Source organism: Aethalodelphis obliquidens, unplaced genomic scaffold (assembly GCF_003676395.1).
Source record: "Aethalodelphis obliquidens isolate GAN/ISIS:26980383/991018 unplaced genomic scaffold, ASM367639v1 scaffold32, whole genome shotgun sequence".
Taxonomy (NCBI): Eukaryota; Metazoa; Chordata; class Mammalia; order Artiodactyla; family Delphinidae; genus Aethalodelphis; species Aethalodelphis obliquidens.
In genome coordinates this window covers 782,065-802,699 of record NW_020837976.1, presented here as the reverse complement: position 1 = coordinate 802,699, position 20,635 = coordinate 782,065, and the positions used below count along the sequence as shown (strand labels likewise).

The 20,635-nt window shown below is 46.4% G+C and overlaps 1 protein-coding gene and 1 long non-coding RNA gene across 6 annotated transcripts in view; one reads left to right on the top strand and one right to left on the bottom strand.

Annotated features, from left to right (window-relative positions):
- Nucleotides 1-20,635, bottom strand: part of COLEC12 (collectin subfamily member 12) — a 187,150-nt gene that overhangs the window by 14,695 nt on the left and 151,820 nt on the right. Inside the window, exons 4-8 of the mRNA XM_027127560.1 lie at nucleotides 18,888-18,986; nucleotides 17,100-18,146; nucleotides 4,290-4,778; nucleotides 3,214-3,350; nucleotides 1,778-1,887 (exon numbers count right to left, since the gene is read on the bottom strand). Coding sequence (XP_026983361.1) covers nucleotides 1,778-1,887; nucleotides 3,214-3,350; nucleotides 4,290-4,778; nucleotides 17,100-18,146; nucleotides 18,888-18,986 — 1,882 coding nt within the window. The remainder of the gene's footprint in view (nucleotides 1-1,777; nucleotides 1,888-3,213; nucleotides 3,351-4,289; nucleotides 4,779-17,099; nucleotides 18,147-18,887; nucleotides 18,987-20,635) is intronic.
- Nucleotides 1-20,635, top strand: part of LOC113631283 (uncharacterized) — a 74,140-nt gene that overhangs the window by 46,577 nt on the left and 6,928 nt on the right. For 4 of the 5 annotated variants that reach the window (XR_003437246.1, XR_003437248.1, XR_003437245.1 and 1 more), the window contains one exon: nucleotides 747-918. This is a non-coding gene — a long non-coding RNA (uncharacterized LOC113631283). Of the gene's footprint in view, nucleotides 1-746; nucleotides 919-1,533; nucleotides 1,779-20,635 lie in introns of those variants that run through there. The other variant, XR_003437247.1, reaches the window with a different exon arrangement.

Sequence of the window (20,635 nt, the reverse complement as noted above, 5' to 3'; positions counted from 1 at the left end):
GGGTGATAAGGGTCACATGGAGTGAGGTCTAGGATTGTGCTGAAAACTGAATTCCCACATTTACACATCTGTGTTCATAGCAGCATTATTCACAGTAGCCAAAAGTTGGAAGCAACCCACATGTCCATCCATGGATGAATGCATAAACAAACTGTGGTCCATCCATACAATAGAATATTAGTGAGCCTTGAAGAGGAAAGAAATTCTGACACGTGCTACAGCATGGACGAACCACGAAGACATTATGCTCAGTCAAATAAGCCAGTTACAAAAGGACAAATACTGAATGATTCCACATACATGAGTGACTTAAAGGAGTCAAATTCATAGAGACAGAAAGTAGAAGGGTAGGTACTACAGGCTGGGGGGAATAGAGAGTTATTATTTAACGTGGACAGGGTTTCAGTTTGGGAAGATGAAAAAATTCTGCAGATGGATGGTGGTGAAGTTTACACAACAATGTAGATGTAGTTGACACTGGAATCTACACTTAAAAATGGTTTAAATGGTAATTGTTATGTTATATATATTTTATCACAATTTTTAAGTAAAAGTTTTTTAAATAAAATAAATGGCCTTATTCTGGTTTCCACCTATATCCTCTAATCATGCTTTTCACATGGAGGATTTAAAAGTATAAAGAAGCCTGTCTGTCTACCCCCATGCACAGACAGGCACAGGAACTCTCTCTGGCCCCTCCATCCCCTCTAACCCCTGTTCCCTGTCCTTGACCTCTACTGCTCCAGCCTCGATGCCCGTGATGCTGTCTTGGACCTGAAACACCCTCGCTTTCTCCTCTCCCGGTGCCAAGGATGCTGTGGCTCCTCCACGCTCAGGACATGGTCCTGAAGCCGAGATGCCCACACGCCTGCTTGAACCTCTGCGGGGCCTGCCTTCTCTGTCTCCAGCAAAGGAAAGGTGGGTTTTTATAAATTCTGCTCCATTTGGTACAGTGTGTGTCGCATATTTTCACATCCATTAGAGGCAAACCAGGAGTAGGATAAAGAGGTGAAATTTAAATGGGCACAATTTAGTCCTCTTCAGACCATGGGGTAGGATTAGGGCAGGAGTGGACACCGGGGTCGGATGAGGCTCATAGAGATGTCTGTGCCCCTAGGAGCTCCAAGAAGGTTCTGTGAAGTGCTTCTCTTCTCTGTTGCTGCCTTTACAGAACTCAGGTCACATCGGACTTAGAGAGACTCTTCAAGCCTGCAGGACACGGTCATCCCACAAACGCCTTCATTTGTGGTGTACTTGAACTTTCTGTGTGTAGGACAGTCACCAACCTGTAGTTCATCCCCACACTCTGGCCAGAAGCACAGAGGGGGTCAGGGCGTCGATGGCGTCATCCTGAAGGGAGTGCCCGGCTCTCGTCAGAAACGTGGCTGGTGAGCTCGGACCATGCTGGGGAGCTTGGGGCTTCTTTGGCCTTCGCGGCAGCATTTAAAGAGCACGCTCGGCCACAAGTGCCATCCTGGGTGGTTTTATGAGTCTGGTGGTTTATTTTGTTTGTTGTTTTGTTTGTTTTTGTAGAAATGAAAAAAAATTCACTCCATGAAAAGAAAAAAGAAAACCCCTGTTTTTACGGCATATTGATTCTCAACCATAATTTCCCTACATGGAAATAAACATGCAGCTGGTACCTGGAGCCTCAGTTTGAGGAACGTGTAGGACACAAGGTCGTTCAGGAAGAAACTGTAGGAAGTCAGTCTGGCAAGAGGTGAAAACATAGACCAGTGAGAGCCTGACCAGCAATCTGGAAGTTTCTGAGACTCACTTATACTCTAGAGATGTCCCATCCAGCCACTTCCATTCGTTTTCCTGCTCTGAGTCTGTGAGGCCGATCCAGTAGTTCTCTCTCCCTACCATCTGCTTTTTGATCCATTGCTGAAAAATAAATCAGAAACGGTACATTACTATTTCTTGAACAGATGTTTGGGGGACTTTCCCCTCAATGTTTAGAAAAGAAGGACACTTTATAAGAGGATGTTTATCAGACTTTAACAGAGAAGCATATGAGATTCGAATAAGATAAAGCTGTCTCGAAAAAAACAAAAAAAAGGATGTTTGTCAGAATTTGTGCACTGCTTTTGCTGTCCTCTCGTGACTGCACTTGTCTTGCACTGTTTTGGGGGCTTTGACGTTTTTTCCTCTTATAAGCTTATAAGCAATATTTAAGTGACGCTCTTTCTCCCTTAAAGTATCCAGACCACTCGATGAATCCCACCAGGATCCACCCCCTTCCACCACCCCTCCCTCCCATGTTCAAATAACAGTAACAGCCACGGCAATATTGAGCACCTCCTCTGGGCCAGGTCCCACGTCCAGTGTGTCACATACAACGTGTCACTGAGCCATTACAACCACCAACCTAAGACAGATGACAAGTGGCTGAGCTGGGATCAGGCCCAGGTGTGTGTGTTCTGAAGCCCAGGAACCTGACTGCTGTCTTATGGATGCTCATTCCCAGTCAATTACTGCAGAAGCCTCTGTTTTTAGGGTCATGTCTGCCAGAAACACTTAAGGAAAAGGAAGGAGGCCACTGGGATAGTGTGGCGTTAAAGAAAGCATTGGTATTGTTGCTAGTTGGACCTCAGTTTCAATCTCAGCTCTGCATTTACTTGTCTCATCATGTATTCATCATCTAAACTTTGTGGGGCCTCAGTTTTCTTATCTGTTAGATGGGGGTAACATTACACATAAGCTCTAGGGATGTGGTGAGGTTTAGAAGAGATAATGCCTCATGCAGTGCCTGGCACACAGTAGGGGCCGAGGGAGTGGTCACCATTGGTATCATGTGTGGGCTCTGCCCCAGGGCCTCCTTTGCTCTTCCTGACTGTGCCGAGGCCACACGTCTGGTCCCTTGCATCCCTCCCCACCCCTACGGTGCTTAGGCCTCTCTGCCTCTCTCTCCACAGGGGCCTGGTGCTGGCCTGCCAGGCTTACGGCTCTTTCAATGGCCACCGGTAAAAGCCACACACCTCCAGGCTTGATAAAGCAAGACCTTCCAGGTGGAAGCATAAGGACCTAATTCCCATGCCATGAATGCTTCTTGTCACTGGATAGATAGCCCGAATCTCCATAAGGCAGCCTTCTGTGTTTACGTGACTATGAATTCTTGATATCTTTGAATCCTCAGTAAGCACGTACTTTCCAGGTGTCACGATCCTTAAATTACAGTTTTCCCCAACTATAAGTATGCTGCAAACATACCTGTTCCTCTCTTGTGTTTATGAAAATGAGATGTGAAGACTTGTCTTCACAGGAAAGTTTTGCATCCTCAAAAATTTCTTTTTCAACCGAAAAATAGTAGCATTTGTCTGTGAAGTTCTTCCAGTGAGGCGGGCAGCCTAGGAAGGCAAAGTTTAAAAGTATTGATTAAAACACACACACACACACACACACACACACACACACACACACACACACACACACAGAAAGCACTATGCCTTTCCTCAGCTGTGTTTAAGAGGCACAGCTATGGCCCTGCTTCCCCACGTCCATGTGCCAAGCCAGTGACTGACGTTTGGGGACATGCTGGGAGCAAAGACTAGTCCAGGAAAGTGGCCTGCAGAATACACAGTAGTTAAAACTACATAATCTGGAAAATATCTACCCTGAGCCTTTGTTCCTCTGTGTCTGGATTCGTCTTTACAATGACAGAAATAACAGAGCAACAAAAAGCAGCACAGGCACAGATGTTCAACGTCAGTCTGGAATCACGTGGAACCTGTAAACAAGTGGCTGGGAGAGCCCAGAACTAGAACTAGGCTCACGGAACAAACATGACTGAGCTGGACTGAAGGAAACCAAGTGGAATCGGGTGTGGGTCAAAGGTTGCAGACCCAACACTCAGGGTTTGACCAAAGGTTTCACTATCAGAGGACGAGAAGGCGCCATAACATCTTCTCAAAAAGAAATACGATCTGGCTTCAGGAACAGAAAGTTCCATCTGCACGTTAGCCACGGGTCATCCATCCCCAGGTGAAGGGCATAAAATGAGGACAGGGACGGGTCCAGGGTGGCCAGCCTCGGACTTTCCTGAAGGAAATGTTTGGGACCAGTTTGTCCCCGAGGACCCGACTCAGCTAATTATAAACAAGTGCTGGAGGGCCTGGTGCTGTTTAGAGAGAAACACAAGTGCCTGAGCACCACCGCCTGGCACGGGGCCGTGGGAGCAACGGGGGCGGAGGCCACCCTGTGCGATGCCTTCACTGCCAATAAAATGCGGTGTGGGGGGCGCACATGGGGGGGGCACCCATCCCCGGGTACGAGGGGCTCAGACTTACCGTTGGCCTCGGGTGCTGCAGTTGGCTCGCTCTGCAGGGCCAGGGGCACCGCCGCCCCTGATGGGCCCGGGGGACCGGGGGGGCCCTTGGGACCCGGCATGCCCGGCACCCCAGGCAAGCCCGGAAGACCCCTCGGCCCGGGCACCCCAGGCTCCCCCACGGTGCCCTGCAGTCCCTGGAAGCCGGGGGGGCCCTGGGGGCCCGGGAGTCCGTCCTTGCCTGGTGGGCCGGTGGGGCCTGGGTCCCCACTGGGGCCCTGAGGGCCGGGCTTCCCAGGGGACCCGCGGGAGCCTTTGGGGCCCTGCAGGCCTTTGGAGCCTTTGCCGCCACGCTCTCCAGGGGGGCCGACTGGCCCGATCGGGCCCCTCTCACCGGCCGGGCCAGGAGGGCCAGGCTCCCCCTTCTCTCCTTTCTGTCCCTTGTTGCCAGTGGGACCCGGAGGTCCCTGCTGTCCTCTGTCACCTTTCGGACCCCTGGGGCCAGGAGGACCTAAAAGAAAAAAAAGACAAAAGGCATAAAAGTGAAATCCAGGACGCCTCTGGTCATCTGGGACCATTTTGTCACCAGCAGGAAGGCTGTGTGCGTTGAGATCGTGTGCAGGTTGAGATCGGGATGCCCTCCCTCTTATTTCCTCCTCTTTCCACTGATGTGATGAATATTTATGAACTACCTGTTATATGACAAGCACCATGTAAGGGGGGGAGAAGGCGTTTAGAATTAGACCAAAAAGATGCCATCGAGCGTTGCGGGCCCTATCCTGTAATTCCTGCACCACACCGCCCCGGCCTCTCCTCTCTGCTCCTCCACTGACGCTCCTGTCCCCTTCAGCGGTGCTGCGGGCACACTGCTGTCCTCAGGGCTCAGCCTCACCGTGCACCAGCGTGCAGGGACGGGCGGTCTCCATGAGAAGTGCTCTCGGGGCCAGAGCTAAGGAGGATCAGTTTCATTTTTTCCAGAGGGTCTAAGGATGCAAATAGGGAAGGTGGACTAGAGAAAAAAAGAGGTGGACCATCTAATTGGCAAGGGAGAAAAAAAGACACCATTTTCCACCAAAGGAGGAAAAAGCAGTTCCCCCTAAAAAAGGTTGGGAGAAGAAGGCAAATACCTGTTCATCCCTTCTTGTTCCAAAAGCAAGTTCACATAACATGGGATTGTTTTGTTTTCTCTGAGTTCTCAGGGGGAGGTAAGGTAACAGGGATGTCACACAAATACATCACAACAAGGATTTGTATAGAAAATGACAGTGTGAGGTACTTTCACATACATTATGTCACCTGACCTCTGTCTATGACAGAGAATTCCCACAGCACATCTGAGGACATGCAGGGCCACAGACACCAAGCTCTTTGTTCAAGGTTACTTAGTGACTCAGGACAGATCTTCCCAGGGGAGTAAGACACGGACAGTCACCGTCTGGGAGAGGAGCTGGGACAGGAATTCAGGGCTTCTCGGGTTGAAATGGATGCATCGTGGAGGGCACCGTGCTCAAATATTCTGCTGCCTGGAATCTTAGAGTCTGAGATCTCACTATTCTGCGTGAACAAGTGTAAGAGCTTCACACCCATTCTTTGGACAGAAGCAGAGAGGCTTTGAGGCTGGAAGGGCGCAGGTGCGGGGGAAAGGCTGGGTTGCTGGGACTCCCACAGTTTTTCCTATTCCCCTGCACCAGCACACCCCACCGGCTGGTCGGGATGGAACAGTGAAGCAGCCTTTCCCACCTCAGTAGGGGGAATCTCTGCACCCTCCCATCCCAGGCCCTAATGGACATCACTGCGCCCACACACCATCCATGGCCAAGTACAGCCTGCCGTCTCTGCCGTCCCTTAGCAGGAGCCTAGGTCCTGGACTCAGCTCTCCTTACTTGAGGCTACCCATGACATTGCCCCTGGACTTACTGGCAGGACCCTCTACGGAGCTGTAAGCGAGTTTATGCCAATGGCTAGCACTGGCTTCAGTGCGTTCTTTCTAGGGTTATCTACCCCATAAGTGGGAGGCTTTGGGATGAAGCACCCTCTCCCTGAACCCATTTCATTGACTCCTCTCCACCCGCTCCTGTTGACTCCTCTACCATCAGCTCCCCTGGGCTCTGGGTCCTTATCTCCATCTCATAGTCGGATGGTCTATCTTCTCTGGGATGTCCCGCCAGCACCCCCAACCTGGTGCGTTTACACTGACCTTGTCATCTCTGCTGTTCACGTCCTCCTCCCGCCATCCCTTATCCCACTGCATCATCACAACCATCTCGTCACCATCCTAGTGTGAGTCTTCTCTCTCTTCCTCTCTCCCTCCTGCCCCGCTCTGTCTTTCTGGTAGATTTTTACAGTTACCTCTTAACTGCTCTTCCTACCTCTGATTCCTCTCCATTCATCCCACTCTGCGTCTTTCGCCTTCTTTACACGTAACTCTGGTCTCCACCTGCTCCAGAATATTCAGCCCCTTCTTGATCACCTGATGTCAAGGCTTTCATGACCTGGTCTCACATGTGTTTATTCCATCCTCCCCTGCACTTATGCAAATTTCTTCTCTTAGAATTTTCTCTGCCCATATCCATCTGGAGAATTCCTGTTCACCCACCATGTAATCCTCCCAGGTCACTCCAGATGGAAGTTTTTCCTCTTTTATGATTTTTTAGTCCTTGTTTATTCTTCGAGGATCCTTCCCCATCTAGCAGCTAGATTATAGGCCATAGTCATTATCCAGCAAGTGTTTATCAAATCAATGTGCATCACAGCCCGGTGCACTAATGCCAACATTATGGGCCCCAGCAGAGACCAAAAGGGAGAGATTTTGGGGGAACGGTGTCCTTCCTGGTGTCCCTCACCTCATTCCAAGAAGTACAGCTCCACCCAATCTACATATCAGGTCTACCCTGGCTGCCAGTATGGAATCACCAAGGGGAGATGTCTTTCCTGACTCTACTCACACTTCAGAATTGATCTAGTGGTCTTTTATCCACAATCGGATTTTTTTTTCTGTTTAACTTGATGAGGCTTATTAAACAGCCAAGCCACTTAGTAAAGACACGGAGGGTGGGTTTTCATTGCCAGATCAGTCTCCTTTAAAAAAAATAACTTAGAGGCTTCCCTGGTGGCGCAGTGGTTAAGAATCCACCTGCCAATGCAGGGGACACGGGTTCGATCCCTGGTCTGGGAAGATCCCACATGCCGCAGAGCAAATAAGCCTGTGCGCCACAACTACTGAGCCTGAGCTCTAGAGCCTGTGCACCACAACTACTGAGGCCTACGTGCCATAACTACCGAAGCCCGTGCACCCTAGAGCCCATGCGTCGCAACTACTGAGCCCACATGCTGCAACTACTGAAGCCTGCATGCCTAGAGCCCGTGTTCCACAACAGAAGCCACCGCAATGAGAAGCCCGTGTACCACAACAAAGAGTAGCCCTTGCTCACCGCAACTAAAGAAAGCCCACGCACAGCAACAAAGACCCAACGCAGCCAAAAATAAATTTTAAAAAATAATAAAAATTAAAAAAATAAAAAGGGCTCTCACTCATAAAAAAAATAACTTAGTTCCTTTGTGTAGTTGAGAAATAGTGTCTTACAGATTATTAGTGGGTAAGGTGGCATGTGTGTTCCTCCACAACAGATGTAGCATTATGGAAGATTCTAGTGGAACAATACTGACAATAGGCCAAAACGAACAAACAAAAATCTAATTTATTTAGAATAAGGGCAAAAATAAAAGTAACTTTTTTTTTTCCCCTCAGCTACTTCTGTTTTGTTTATGTTCTATGTTTAGCCTTAAGAAATCCAAATAATGAGGAAGGTCTGTTGGGAAATTCAAGTGCTTTAGAAATTCTTTATCCTTATCCTCTTCGTGGATTTACCAATAATCAGTGTTTCTTGATCACTCACGTCTGGGGTTGGTGCTATACTTGCAAGTTACGGGAAATGAGTTCACTTGCAGCCGTGAAATAGTGCCCATTCTGGGGCCTGTCTCCCTGTTCTGAATGTTCTGACAGACCCGTGTGACAGGGACTTGTATTTGTTCCAGAACACCCTCCTCTGGTTTCCAACAGAATTCCAAAGACATACAACTCTCTCTTTGCCTCCTCACGTGAATCCAAGACCTCCCTTACCTGGGGTGACAGCTTTTCGTGACTCTTATTTCTTTCTGGGGTCGGGTAGTTTATCGTATTCAGCTGTTTCCCTCTGAACCGAAGTTGTGCTTGAATGGCCCTACCTTCTCCACATAGAATCGTGGCTTATTTTAAGAACAGCATAAAAACACGGATCCCACAGTCAACACAAAATACCAACAGATGCTAATTTCCAGATCTTGAGAAGGAAGGGAATAAGACACTGGGAGAAGATGCAAGATTTTGCCTTTGATAAAGTCTAAGATCCTACTTGTGATGGATTTCCTAGCTGGATTAGCATAAAAACTGAAATTTCCATATGAAGCACTAACTACATCCATCATAAATAGGTTATCTGTCTCTCTCTAAGATAAAGTTTTATATTCATGGCTGTGGATAAACTCCTAGCAAGCACACTATTATCAACACATGTCTTCATCCCCAGCTGCCCCATCCGCAGAGCTAGAGCAGGAGGCTGGCGCTCTGCCTACAGACGCTGGGCTATGTGAAAACGTATTCTGTGTGTCCCATACCTAGGGGATTCATTCATTCATATACTTGGCTCATTAAGACGGTACTTTGCTCCTTAAGACATAGATATTTGCTAATCATTTCTTTTTAAAAATCACTAAGAGGGCTTCCCTAGTGGCGCAGTGGTTGAAAGTCCGCCTGCCGATGCAGGGGACACGGGTTCGTGCCCCGGTCCGGGAGGATCCCACATGCCGCGGAGCGGCTGGGCCCGTGAGCCATGGCCGCTGAGCCTGTGCGTCCGGAGCCTGTGCTCCGCAATGAGAGAGGCCACAACAGTGAGAGGCCCGTGTACTGCAAAAAAATAAATAAATAAATAAAAATCACTAAGAAAAAGAGCTAAAACCATTTCAGAAGTCAGCACTGGATCCCCCTACAAAGCCGATCGTTAATGCCATGAGTATATCTTCCTCTAGGCCCTGGGATGCTGGTACTGCTTTTGGCATCTAGATGATCCCAGGCTTTTAGGTATTACTTGAATCTTTTATGAGGCAGCTACTGAAGTGAAAATAAAATGAAATAAAATATAAGCCATCCATAGTGCCTTAAAACTGAGAACACTGAGATAAATGATGAGGGAGGTATTTATGAGCTCATGTGATAACAATTTGAATTCAGACTCAAGAAAATGTAACACTACATGTGAGGCAGACATCATGTCTCATACAGAAGAGCAAACTGGAGATTTGCTTCCAAGGCCAAGTGGGTGGCTGGCCTGGGATTCTGAAATGCCAGGATACCCATGTTGCTGACGAAGCCACCAAAGGCTCCAGAAATGCCTGTATATAACCGACACCAGAACTTGGAGCAACCGTGTTTACACTGCCAGCAAAACCTTCTCCCCAGGTTCCCAGGCTCCAGAGCCCAGAGCCTTGAACACACGAATCCCCTAAACAAGCAGCTCCAAAGAGGACAGAAGACTAAATCACTGTGCCATTTCTGCTTTAACAACCAAACTGCAGGCCTTGAGAAGGGCCCAGCCCTGTGTCCTATGCCAGAGATAACTTTCCAATTCGTTTTCCAACAAAACTGCTGGTGCCTAACAGAAAGTAGAGAAACCACTTTAATTCTTACTGCCATTCAACATCTTGGAGAGACTGTTTTAGAACCACGAGTGGTTGGGTTGGAAGACAGAAGAAAACAGTAATATAATCTGACATATTTTTCTTCTTATTAAAAAAATCTACTTTGCATGCAATGAAATTAATCAAACATTTATTTAACACCCACATATGAAAAAGTGGTCCTGCTTCACTTAGGTGAAAAGGAATATACAAATTAAAAGGAAATTTAAGAGATATTTTTTGGCAATCATTTTGAAGAAGAATTTGATTCTTGACCTCATGTTCAAGACAGTCAGGCTTCTGGAAAGCCATGGAAGCTCTCTCTCCACAGAGAAGGATATACTTAAACCACTGTTTCTCACCAACTGGCCACGGTCTACATCAATGCCTTTGAGTTGCCTACTCTCAAGGCTCCCCAGACAAGTGGTCTTGTTTGGGGAAGAGTATCAAGAGGGGGTGGGGTCGACAATGAGAGGAATCGAGGCCTCATGCCGGATCCACTTTGCTCCACGCCCTGTTCTGCTATGTGTGCTGTCCAGCCTTCCTGTGCATCTTTCAAGGTCCAGATCAAATGTCAGTCTCTCACTGAAGCCTTAACTGATAGCTCTGCTGAAGGTAAACTCTCGTGTATTCAACCTCCCCAAACATGCCATCTTTCTCCCGAATCATCCGAGGGCAGCAGGGTACCGTGTGGAAGCATGGGTTAAGGGACCAGACAGACCCGAGTTCAGCACTACCTACCACTGACGAGCTGCTTGATCTTGGATTAGTTACTCAGGCTCTCCGTGCCTCAGCCCCCCTCCCTGCAAATGGGGATGCTGACGATTCCTCCCTTAAGGAGCTATAACAATGAACAGAGACAACTTATCCAAGTGCTCACTGGCATGACTGGCATGTTGCAGACACTCAATAAAAGTCCATTAGGGACTTCCCTGGTGGCACAGGGGTTTGGAATCCGCCTGCCAATGCAGGGGACACGGTTCGAGCCCTGGTCCCAGAAGATTCCACATGCCATGGAGCAACTAAGCCTGTGCGCCACAACTACTGAGCCCACATGCCACAACTACTGAAGCCTGCATGCCTAGAGCCTGTGCTCCGCAACGAGAAGCCACCACAATGAGAAGCCCGCGCACCTCAACGAAGAGTAGCCCCCGCTCGCCACAACTAGAGAAAGCCCGTGCACTGCAACAAAGACCCAACGCAGCCAAAAATAAATAAAATAAAATAAAATAATTTATTTAGGGGCTTCCCTGATGGCGCAGTGGTTGAGAGTCCGCCTGCCGATGCGGGGGACACGGGTTCGTGCCCCGGTCCGGGAGGATCCCACATGCCGCAGAGCGGCTGGGCCCGTGAGCCATGGCCGCTGAGCCTGCGCGTCGGGAGCCTGTGCTCCACAACGGGAAAGGCCGCAACAGTGAGAGGCCCGCATACCGCAAAAATAATAATAATGATAATAATTTATTTAAAAAAAAAGTGGATTAAAAAAATGAGTGAAAGCCAGGGGTCGGCAGCACCGAGTGTGATTCCTCTCCTGGGCTGGGCACCAGGAAGCCAGCAGTTAAGTAGTTTTGGACCCACATGGTACAACTATAGTCCTTGTGCACATGAAGCTGTTGTTTTCCACAGCGATGTACTGGCTGGGGCTCCAGTGGAGGGAAGTCTTGGATAGGAACTGAACAAACTCACTCTTGGGTATGAATATTAGCTAACCCCCTGCCAGGCACTGCACTATTTTATTTACATTATCTCATCAAGTCCTTATAACTCTAAAAGGTAGCTGCAGATGGGAAAACCGAGGCACAGAGAGGCTAAGGAAGTTGGTACTCGTATCCAGGGCTATCAGGCTCTAGAGCTTTTGTTCTCACCCACTAAACCTTGTGCTTCTCTCAGAACAGCAGGTGCAGGGAACTGTCTGATTGCACTAGGAGGATGTGGCTTACACCTGCATGGCTTGCAGAGAATAGCTCAGGATGTGAGGTGAACTTGCCACCCAAGAGTGTGTGTTATGAGTATGAAGTCCTCCATGTGCCTAATTAGGATAAAAAGCATTACATTATTGGTAACCAAAAAAATAAGGCTTTCTTAAGGTTTGGGGGTCTATGGATGTAGAGATAATTGTTATCAGGATTCAACATATGACTTAATATCTAGTTCCACATTATCATCTGGCTTCAGTGCCATCTAATCAGTCAGCTTCAGCTTTCACTTCCTAATGAGGCAAGTGTCTCCTGTGGCTGAAATGTCCCAGAAGCATTAGGGTTCTTGAAGTGCACGTCACCAAGAATTTCCTGGAAAGCATCAGGGTATTCTGAATCTTGCAGAGGCAAACCCAGCATAAGCCAGTGTTAATCCCATCCTGCTCCTTCCTGTTTTATCTCATCTGTCCCTCATCCTCAGGGGTAGGATGTGCGTACAGAGAACGAGGAAAGGCGCTAGAGATGCAGCGGGGGAGGAAACGCTTGCATTTGGAAGTGGGGGTCTTCCCCCAGTCTCTGGTTCTCTTGGAATCGCCGGTGGGCATTCCCGTCCTGGAGGAAGTTGAACACATTGACTAGAAAGGGGGTGGCTTGGCTTGAGAAGTTTCTCAGGTCAACTCACAGAAAGTGCAGGTAATGAGAAGACCAAGGATAAATGTAAATGGGAAAGCATATGAAAAAAAGAAAATACCATTCAGAAACCAAACTCTGAGGCCTTTCAGAGACACTGAGCCAGGAACCTCACCCTAAGAGACATCTCCCACTTAATACGTCTAAACAGACCTCCCTTTCTGCATCTCCTGGTTGGTACTGCCATCCGCCTAGGTGCTCAAGCCAAACACTTAGGAGACACCCATTCCTCCCTTTCCCCTGCCCTCCATGGCTGATGCATCCGTGAGCCTCGTCCACCTGCAGGCAGCAGCCCCTAACCCCGTGTTCAGTTTCTGTCCACAGCACCACGACTCCTAAGATGTACTGGTGCCTCTTGGCTGCCCCTTTGGGCTTGGGACACTTCGGGGAGGGAAATCCAGTGTCCTGTGCACCAAACGTAGTCAAGATGGGATTGGCACAGACTCCAAACTGCACAGCCCCTCCAGCCCGGGAATTCCTCACCCCGGTGGGCACGGCCTGTTGTCCAGGGAAGGGCAGGGCTGTCCTGGATTCTACCTCCATTCCTCCTGACTGAGGAGACCCACTTCTGTCATCTCCACTGCTACCATCCATCCCACGTCACCCATGACTGGTCCACTGCCCCTCACTGGACCCCTGCCTCCAGGCTCACTCCCCCAGAATCTGTTCTCCCGCCAGAGAACATTTATTTTTGTATTTAAAAACGTAAATATTTTTATATTTAAAAATATAAATCAGGTCATGTCACCACCTTCCTTAAAACTCCCCTTCACACTTAGAATGAAATCCCATCTCCCTGCCCTCACAGGCTCCCTCGGGATGGCTGGGAGGGGGGCGTGCACTTGCTGTCATTATCAATGGGGTTCGCACCATGGGCTTTGCACTAGACACACTGGGCTCAGATCCTGTTTAGCTACTTATCATTTCTGTAAATTTAAGGAAGTTCCTTAAACCTCTCAATGCCTTAGTTTCCTCATCTATAAACAGGTGATGATTTTCTGAGTACCTGCCATACAGAGTGGGTGTTAGGACTCACCAGGATGGTTCATGAAAAGCCCTCATTCCTCTCACACTCAGTATCAGCTGATAAAAATAATCAGAACAATGGAAACATTGACGAAGTTAAAGCCGGGCTCTGACCCTTCAACCATGAGCTTTTCATACCCTTCCTTAGCTGTTAAGCCACACTGTCTGTAAACTAAATATGTCAGAAGTTTCCTTGTACAAGAGAAGTTAACAATTAAACCCATGGAATAATAAAACTATGAAATTTATAGCTAGAAAACATCCAGAATACCATGATAGGACTGCCTAAGGTATAACAACCTGCCTAAGGTATAACAAGAGACAATGAGAAAGCTCTTATTTTCTGAGGTTGCACGTCTGCTGAGATCTGCCCTCATTCTGAATTTAGGTTGAGGAAGAATAGGGAAAAAAATAAATCAAGCACTGAAGAACCTTCTGGTCATTTGAAAGCCCACCTCTTTATTCAGAGTATCACTCATACCTACAATACTGTGACGGGCACTGTCCAACCTTTCTAGAGTTGGGGCATGCCTATGGTCCAGGAAACCCATTATAGTCTCAGGCAACACCAATTTTTATAAAGAACATTACATAAAACCAAAATTTGGGCTTCCCTGGTGGTGCAGTGGTTGAGAGTCCGCCTGCCGATGCAGGGGACACGGGTTCGTGCCCCGGTCCGGGAAGATCCCACATGCCGCGGAGCGGCTGGGCCCGTGAGCCATGCCCGCTGAGCCTGCGCGTCCGGAGCCTGTGCTCCGCGATGGGAGAGGCCACAGCAGTGAGAGGCCCGCGTACCGCAAAAACCAAAATTTATTTTCCTTTAATGAGTACCCATTAGTCTTTGTTTCACCCTCTGGAGCACCTCCAATGTCATTTAAAATCTCCTCCACATGCTGGCCTTTTGAATAGTTGTAAACAGCTGTCTTATTCCCCACTAAGCTGTCTCTCCTACAGGTTAAAGTTCCCAGGTCCTTCAGTCCTTCCTCATAGCACATCGTTTCTAGACCCCATCATCCTGGTCATATTTTTCCAAGCATGATGGTCTGTGAGCGCCCCTGTTGAAAGGGGCTCCCCAACATACGCAGTATCCTCCTGGAGTAGTTTTGCCATGCTGAAGGGAGTAAGATATCACCTCCCTCATTTTGGAAATCATATTTTTATTAATCCGGTCAAAGATCACATTAACTTCCCTGGAAGACACATTTAGTTGCTTACAGTCAACTAAAATCCCCACACTTTTCCTGCACACTTCCTCCAAGCCATGCCCTCCCATCAACACTAGTATTTGGTCTTTTCTATGTACGAGCAGGTCCTATATGTCTTCCCTATTTATTTCACTTTGTTGGCATCTCTTTACTATGCCAGCCCCTGCAGATCATTTTGGATTATGATTCTATCACCCATTAAACAGTATATACAGTTTCATGTCACACAAGTATTGGATGACCAGGTCATCCACGTCCTCAAGCGAGTCCCTGCAAAGCTGTTGAGCAGGTCCCTGCCATCTGCCACCCAGATATGCCTCCAGGCTCAGAGGGGCTCATGAACTATCACTCTTTATACTCAGTCATTCAATAGTATGGCAGTCACACCCCAGGGTGACTCCCAATGACTCATGCCCTCGTATAATCCCCTCCCCTTAAGTATGGAACCTCTAACTTGCTTCTAACCAATAGAAGATGGCAAAGGAGATGGGATGTCACTCCCTTGACTAGGTTACATTATATAAGACTCTGTCTTTGCCAACTAGAGTGAGAGAGACTCCCTTGCTGGCTTTGAAGAAGCTGTAATGTTTTGAGATGGTCACATGGCAAAGGACTGGGGGTGGCCTTTAGGACCTGACAGCCGACCTTCCAGTCCAAGCAGATGAAGTCTGCCAAGAACATGAAGGAGTGTGGAAATGAGTCTTTCCCCAGTCAAGACTCTGATGAAACCACAGCTCCTCGCTGAGACTGCAGCTGGGTGAAACCCTGAGCAAAGGACGCACCTGAGCTGTGCCCAGATTCCTGACCACAGAAACTGTGAGATGAGAAGTGGGTGTTTTAAGCTGCTGAGTTTTTAGTAATTTGCTATGCAGCACAGAAAATGAATACCACCAATAAACCCATCTAACTGGGCTATAAACCAGCACTGAGTGCTCCATCTTGTTCAAGGGTATCACTGCCCAGTGCCTTGGTGAAATCCAGATATGCTATTTTTCATTCTCCTAGTTTAAACAATATACTAACTCTGTTAACGTGAGGAAATAAGATTAGGTTCACCAGGCTTCTTCTTAGTGAATTCATTCTGATGATTATTGCATTCCTGAAAACTCAAAAATTATCCTTTTTATAATCTCTTCTCAAATTTTTCTTGGGCTTGAAGACAAATTCCCCGTTCTACACAGTGTGTAGACTCTACCTTTATCCCTTTTTTTGAAAATCAGGATTACTTTTGCTTATAGCCAGTCTCTTTTTGCCCTAAAATTCTCTTGATTTTAAGCTACATGAGGGCAAAGACCTTCTGGTCTTCTTTGTACACCCCAGAGTGCCGAGCACAGCATCTCCCACTCAGTACTTTCAACTTAAACCCTGTGAAAATAGTTATGACTGAAAATACTATTAATATATGGTTGCTGCAAATCTTCAGAAGTAGGCTTAATCTAATCCAAAGACTTTCAATTTATAGGGATGATCTGGTTGAGAGCAAAACTCAGATTTTTATGTAAGTCCATTATTCCCCTCCTCTGTGGTGTTAACAGTTACTGTAATGGCCAACCATCCATCTGCTCATGACACTTAGAAGTAGGAATCTCTTAACGGTAACTCCATGATCTAAAAGAATTCATCTTCCTTCCAAAGGAGTCTGCTTTATAATGGCACTGAAATAGCTAGGCACTAAGAAAATCCAAGTTAACCAATCTTTCATCCCACAAATATTTAATGGAACACTTTTGAGCACAGTCCACAAATTCTTAGTTATTTCTGCTTCCTTTCAAGAAATGGAGCTTAATTCCCTTCCCCCTTGGGTGTGGGATGGACTTAGTGACTTGTTTCTAAATTAGAGGATGTGGTGGAAGTGATGGTGTGTGACTTTTGAGGCTAGGTCATAGAAGGCATCGTGGCTTCCTTCTTTCTGTTTCTCTTGGATCACTTGCTCTGGAGGCAGCCAGCTGCCATGTTGTGAGAACACTCAAGCAATTTCACATGGTGAGGCAACGAGGCCACCTGCCAACAGCTGACAAGCCAAGAGCCATGTGAATGAGCATCTTGGAGGCAGACCCTCAGCCTCAGTTAAGGCTTCAGAAGACTGCAGCCCTGGCCAATATCTTAACCACAACCTCACGAGAGTTACTAACCAGCTAGCTAAGCTAAGCTGCTCCTGAATCCCTGATCCATAGAAACTATGAGATAATACATGCTTATTGTGTTAAATTGCCGAGTTTTAGGGTCATCTGTTCCACAGCCATAGATAACTAATACAAACACAAATTCAGAATTTTCGCTTACCTTGTAGTATTGTAAAATTCTTGATGAGCTGACCATGCTTGGAGTCCACCAGCTTCATTTCTTCCATAATCACTGATAAGTTGGCCACTTCAGTGTCCAACCTCGACCTCATCAAATCTTGTTGCATCCTGAGAGAAACAGAATCCAAACGGATGTTGGCCAGTGTGTTATTCAAGGAGGTCAGATCATCCGTGTGTTTGGTCAGCGTATCCGTGCACGTGGTCCTGACTTCATTCAGGTTGCTGGTCAGTGTCCGTAGGTAGTGGGCCGTGTAGCTAATGTTGCTAATGATGTTCACAATGTCGGTCTCAAAGAGCTGGAAGCGCTCCTCCAGCTGGCTGAACTTGACAGCCGTTCTGTTCTCTGCATCCCTGTGTACATCCTGCAGATCTTTCAGGTTCTGCTCATTGGCTTGGGAGGCCGTAGTGATGTTGTCCATCTGCCCTGCAAAGGAGCTGAGCTGGCTGTTCATGTCCTCCAGGGTGTCATTGTTGGCTTTGGCCAAGGCAGAGTTATTGGCAGCCAGCGTCTGCAGGCTCTGCACTTTCTCCTTCAGCCAATCCGTGTCCTTCTTGGCTTGAAGGAAAACCTGCTGCAGGTTCTGGAAGTCATTCTTGATTCGCTGGATTGCCTGGCTTGTGTCATCCAAAGAGCGCTGCAGATTTGTGATGAGGTTCCTTTGCTGCACCTGAGTCAGGTTCAGGTTGTTGAGGTTCATGATGACCACGTTGTGAGAATACATCTGGCTCTGCAGGTTGCCCTGAAGCACACTCGTGTCTTGCTGCAGATTTGTGACATAGCCGTTATATGCCTGGAGGGTTTTGTTTACAGTGGTGATGAGGAAGGAGTTATTCTCCAAAGTTTCTTTCAGTTGACTCTGCTGGTCCACCAGCGCATCCCCGCTCACCTGTAACTTCTCCAGCGTATCTCTGTTCTTGCTAGTCTTTTCTGTAATCTCACGAAGTTGCTGACGCAGATCCAGAATGTCTGACCTGAAGGTGGAGAGTTCTGAGTTGGTGCTGAGAGCTTTCTTCCCAGTTTGGTCCCCTGGAATAAGACACGTGTGTTACTCAGATTGGTGGGATGGAGAAGTGTTCAGGTGAGGTCACAGATCCCAGAGACCTAACTGGGATGTGCTCTATTTCATACATAAAACTTGTGGGATATGCAGACTGCACTGCAGTAGTAAAATCCATATCTCTGTTAAAACTGGGTCCTCAGAAATTGGAAAGGCTACTGAGTACTAGCACAGACTAACTTGTGTGAACACTTATCTCAAAGGAGGGGGAATTTTCCTGATTCTAGAGCACTGGGAAGGACGTCAAGAAGGCAATAACCTTCTGTTTAATTCATCAAAACTCCTTTTTAAAAAATTGAAAAAAATCACAGGATAAGAATAGGCTGGTATCTTTTATTTTTTTACTAATCTCTACAATTTTTTATGAAGTTTAAAATATCTCAAATAGGAATTTACTGAGTATTTCATAAAAGAGCTTTTAATAAAGGGTATTTGTGGTTCTTTTTGATCAGGATTGGTCTTCAGGTTTTATGTGGCACACAATAGTGTTTTCTGGGGAGCGGAATTCAACTCCAAAATTGGTCCTTAACTTTAAAATTTTAAAGTCTTTGAATTAAATCATGAGGAAAGATTCAACACACAACATGAAAGTTTAAAGTCTTTCTGGATGAATGTGAATTTAGAGCCATGTCATTCTAAAAAGCTGTGGTCATTTACATAGAGTTGAGTTAGGGGATTCAACTTAATAGTTTACTCTCATTGCAGATTACCTAATTTTTTCAGGTCGCTTTCCACTGCTGTGAGCTTGTCATCATAGGTTTGGCGAGATGTCTCCATGCCACCTGTAACACTGTCCATTTTCTCTACAACTAAGATTTGGAAATCAATGGATTAATACACACACCTGCCCATATTTTATCTTTCAGTTTCAACAAGAGAGCATTTCATTACAGAATAAAGGAAACACAGTGAAAGAAAAAGAGTATAAAAGAAATCAAATATAGGGAAAAAGCCATTCTTTTAGAAAACTAAGTAACGTACTTGTCGTAAACCCTGGTGGTAGTTTACTTGGTTGAGAACTGTATGTTCTTAAAAGCTGTTCTCAGGATTCTGTATTGGCTTGGAGATTTTAGAAATTGTATGGAACTCATTAAATATTTTTTTGTATTATAGAAATCCTCAATCTGTGTTATTTTTTATATTAACTTCCATAGGTGGAGGCATAACACAAAATTTTGTCACTTATCAGACTCCCTACCATTCTTGGTAGGTATAACTCGATTATATGGAAGGAGATTCCATGGCAAAGAAAATCTAGCTCAAGTCTATGCATAAAGTTGTTGTAAAAGGGATGCAAAGTCAAGGGTGTTTGCTACTCTCTGTCATGAGTTCATCACTGAGGCCTGAAAATCTGCTTCTCCGTAGTGACTAGTGAATCTTTATCGGTTCCCAAGAAGATGCCTAAGTGGGTTTCCAAATAATAATTTACTAAGAAGACTTTTTTCCCAGCATTTTCCTGATTGTACATGATAGGGAAAGTTAGTGATGCAGTGTTAAAGCCACTGTCATTATTCGTTCTCAGAAGGCAGTAATTGTCCATGGTTATGAATTTAAATTTACCATTCTAAAATGTCTGGGAATTGTCTCCTAAGGCAAAAGAAACAACAGCAAAAATAAACAAATGAGACCTAATTAAACTTAAAAGCTTTAGCACAGCAAAGGAAACCAGTGACAAAATGAAAAGACAACATACTGAATGAGAGAAAATATTTGGAAATGATATGACCCATAGGGGTTAATATCCAAAATATATAAACAGCTCATGCAGCTCAATATCAATAAAACAAACATGCCAATTAAAAAACGGGCAGATTGGGCTTCCCTGGTGGCGCAGTGGTTGAGAGTCCGCCTGCTGATGCAGGGGACACGGGTTCACGCCCCGGTCCGGGAAGATCCCACATGCCACGGAGTGGCTGGGCCCGTGAGCCATGGCCGCTGAGCGTGTGCGTCTGGAGCCTGTGCTCCGCAACAAGAGAGGCCACAACAGGGAGAGGCCCGTGTACTGCAAAAAAAAAATAATAATAATAAATTTAAAAAAAAAACGGGCAGATTTATTATATAAACACCAAACTTACTGAATTATACTTTATTGTAATTTAAAATAGAGAATGAATATGTAACATATATGTATACACACACACATATATATATATATCTTTTTTTAAATTGATTTATGGCATCCTCGATGCCTCCCTGAATTCCAAAGTTGCAGTGTCAGACTCACTTTTATCTATTTCCTTCTCTTTATACCAGCCTTCATCTTTCGTATTATTGGAATAAAAATATCCAGGTCACTAAACTCTAGTCTATAAAGAAGAAAACTCTTCCTCTCCCTAACAGTGATCCATCCTATGTCATAATCTCTTTCATCTTCTACCTTCTCTAATATTGTACCTATTCATATAAATGAAAACCTGATTCCTTCCCAATAACACCACTTCCCTGGAGGTCCTCCCTA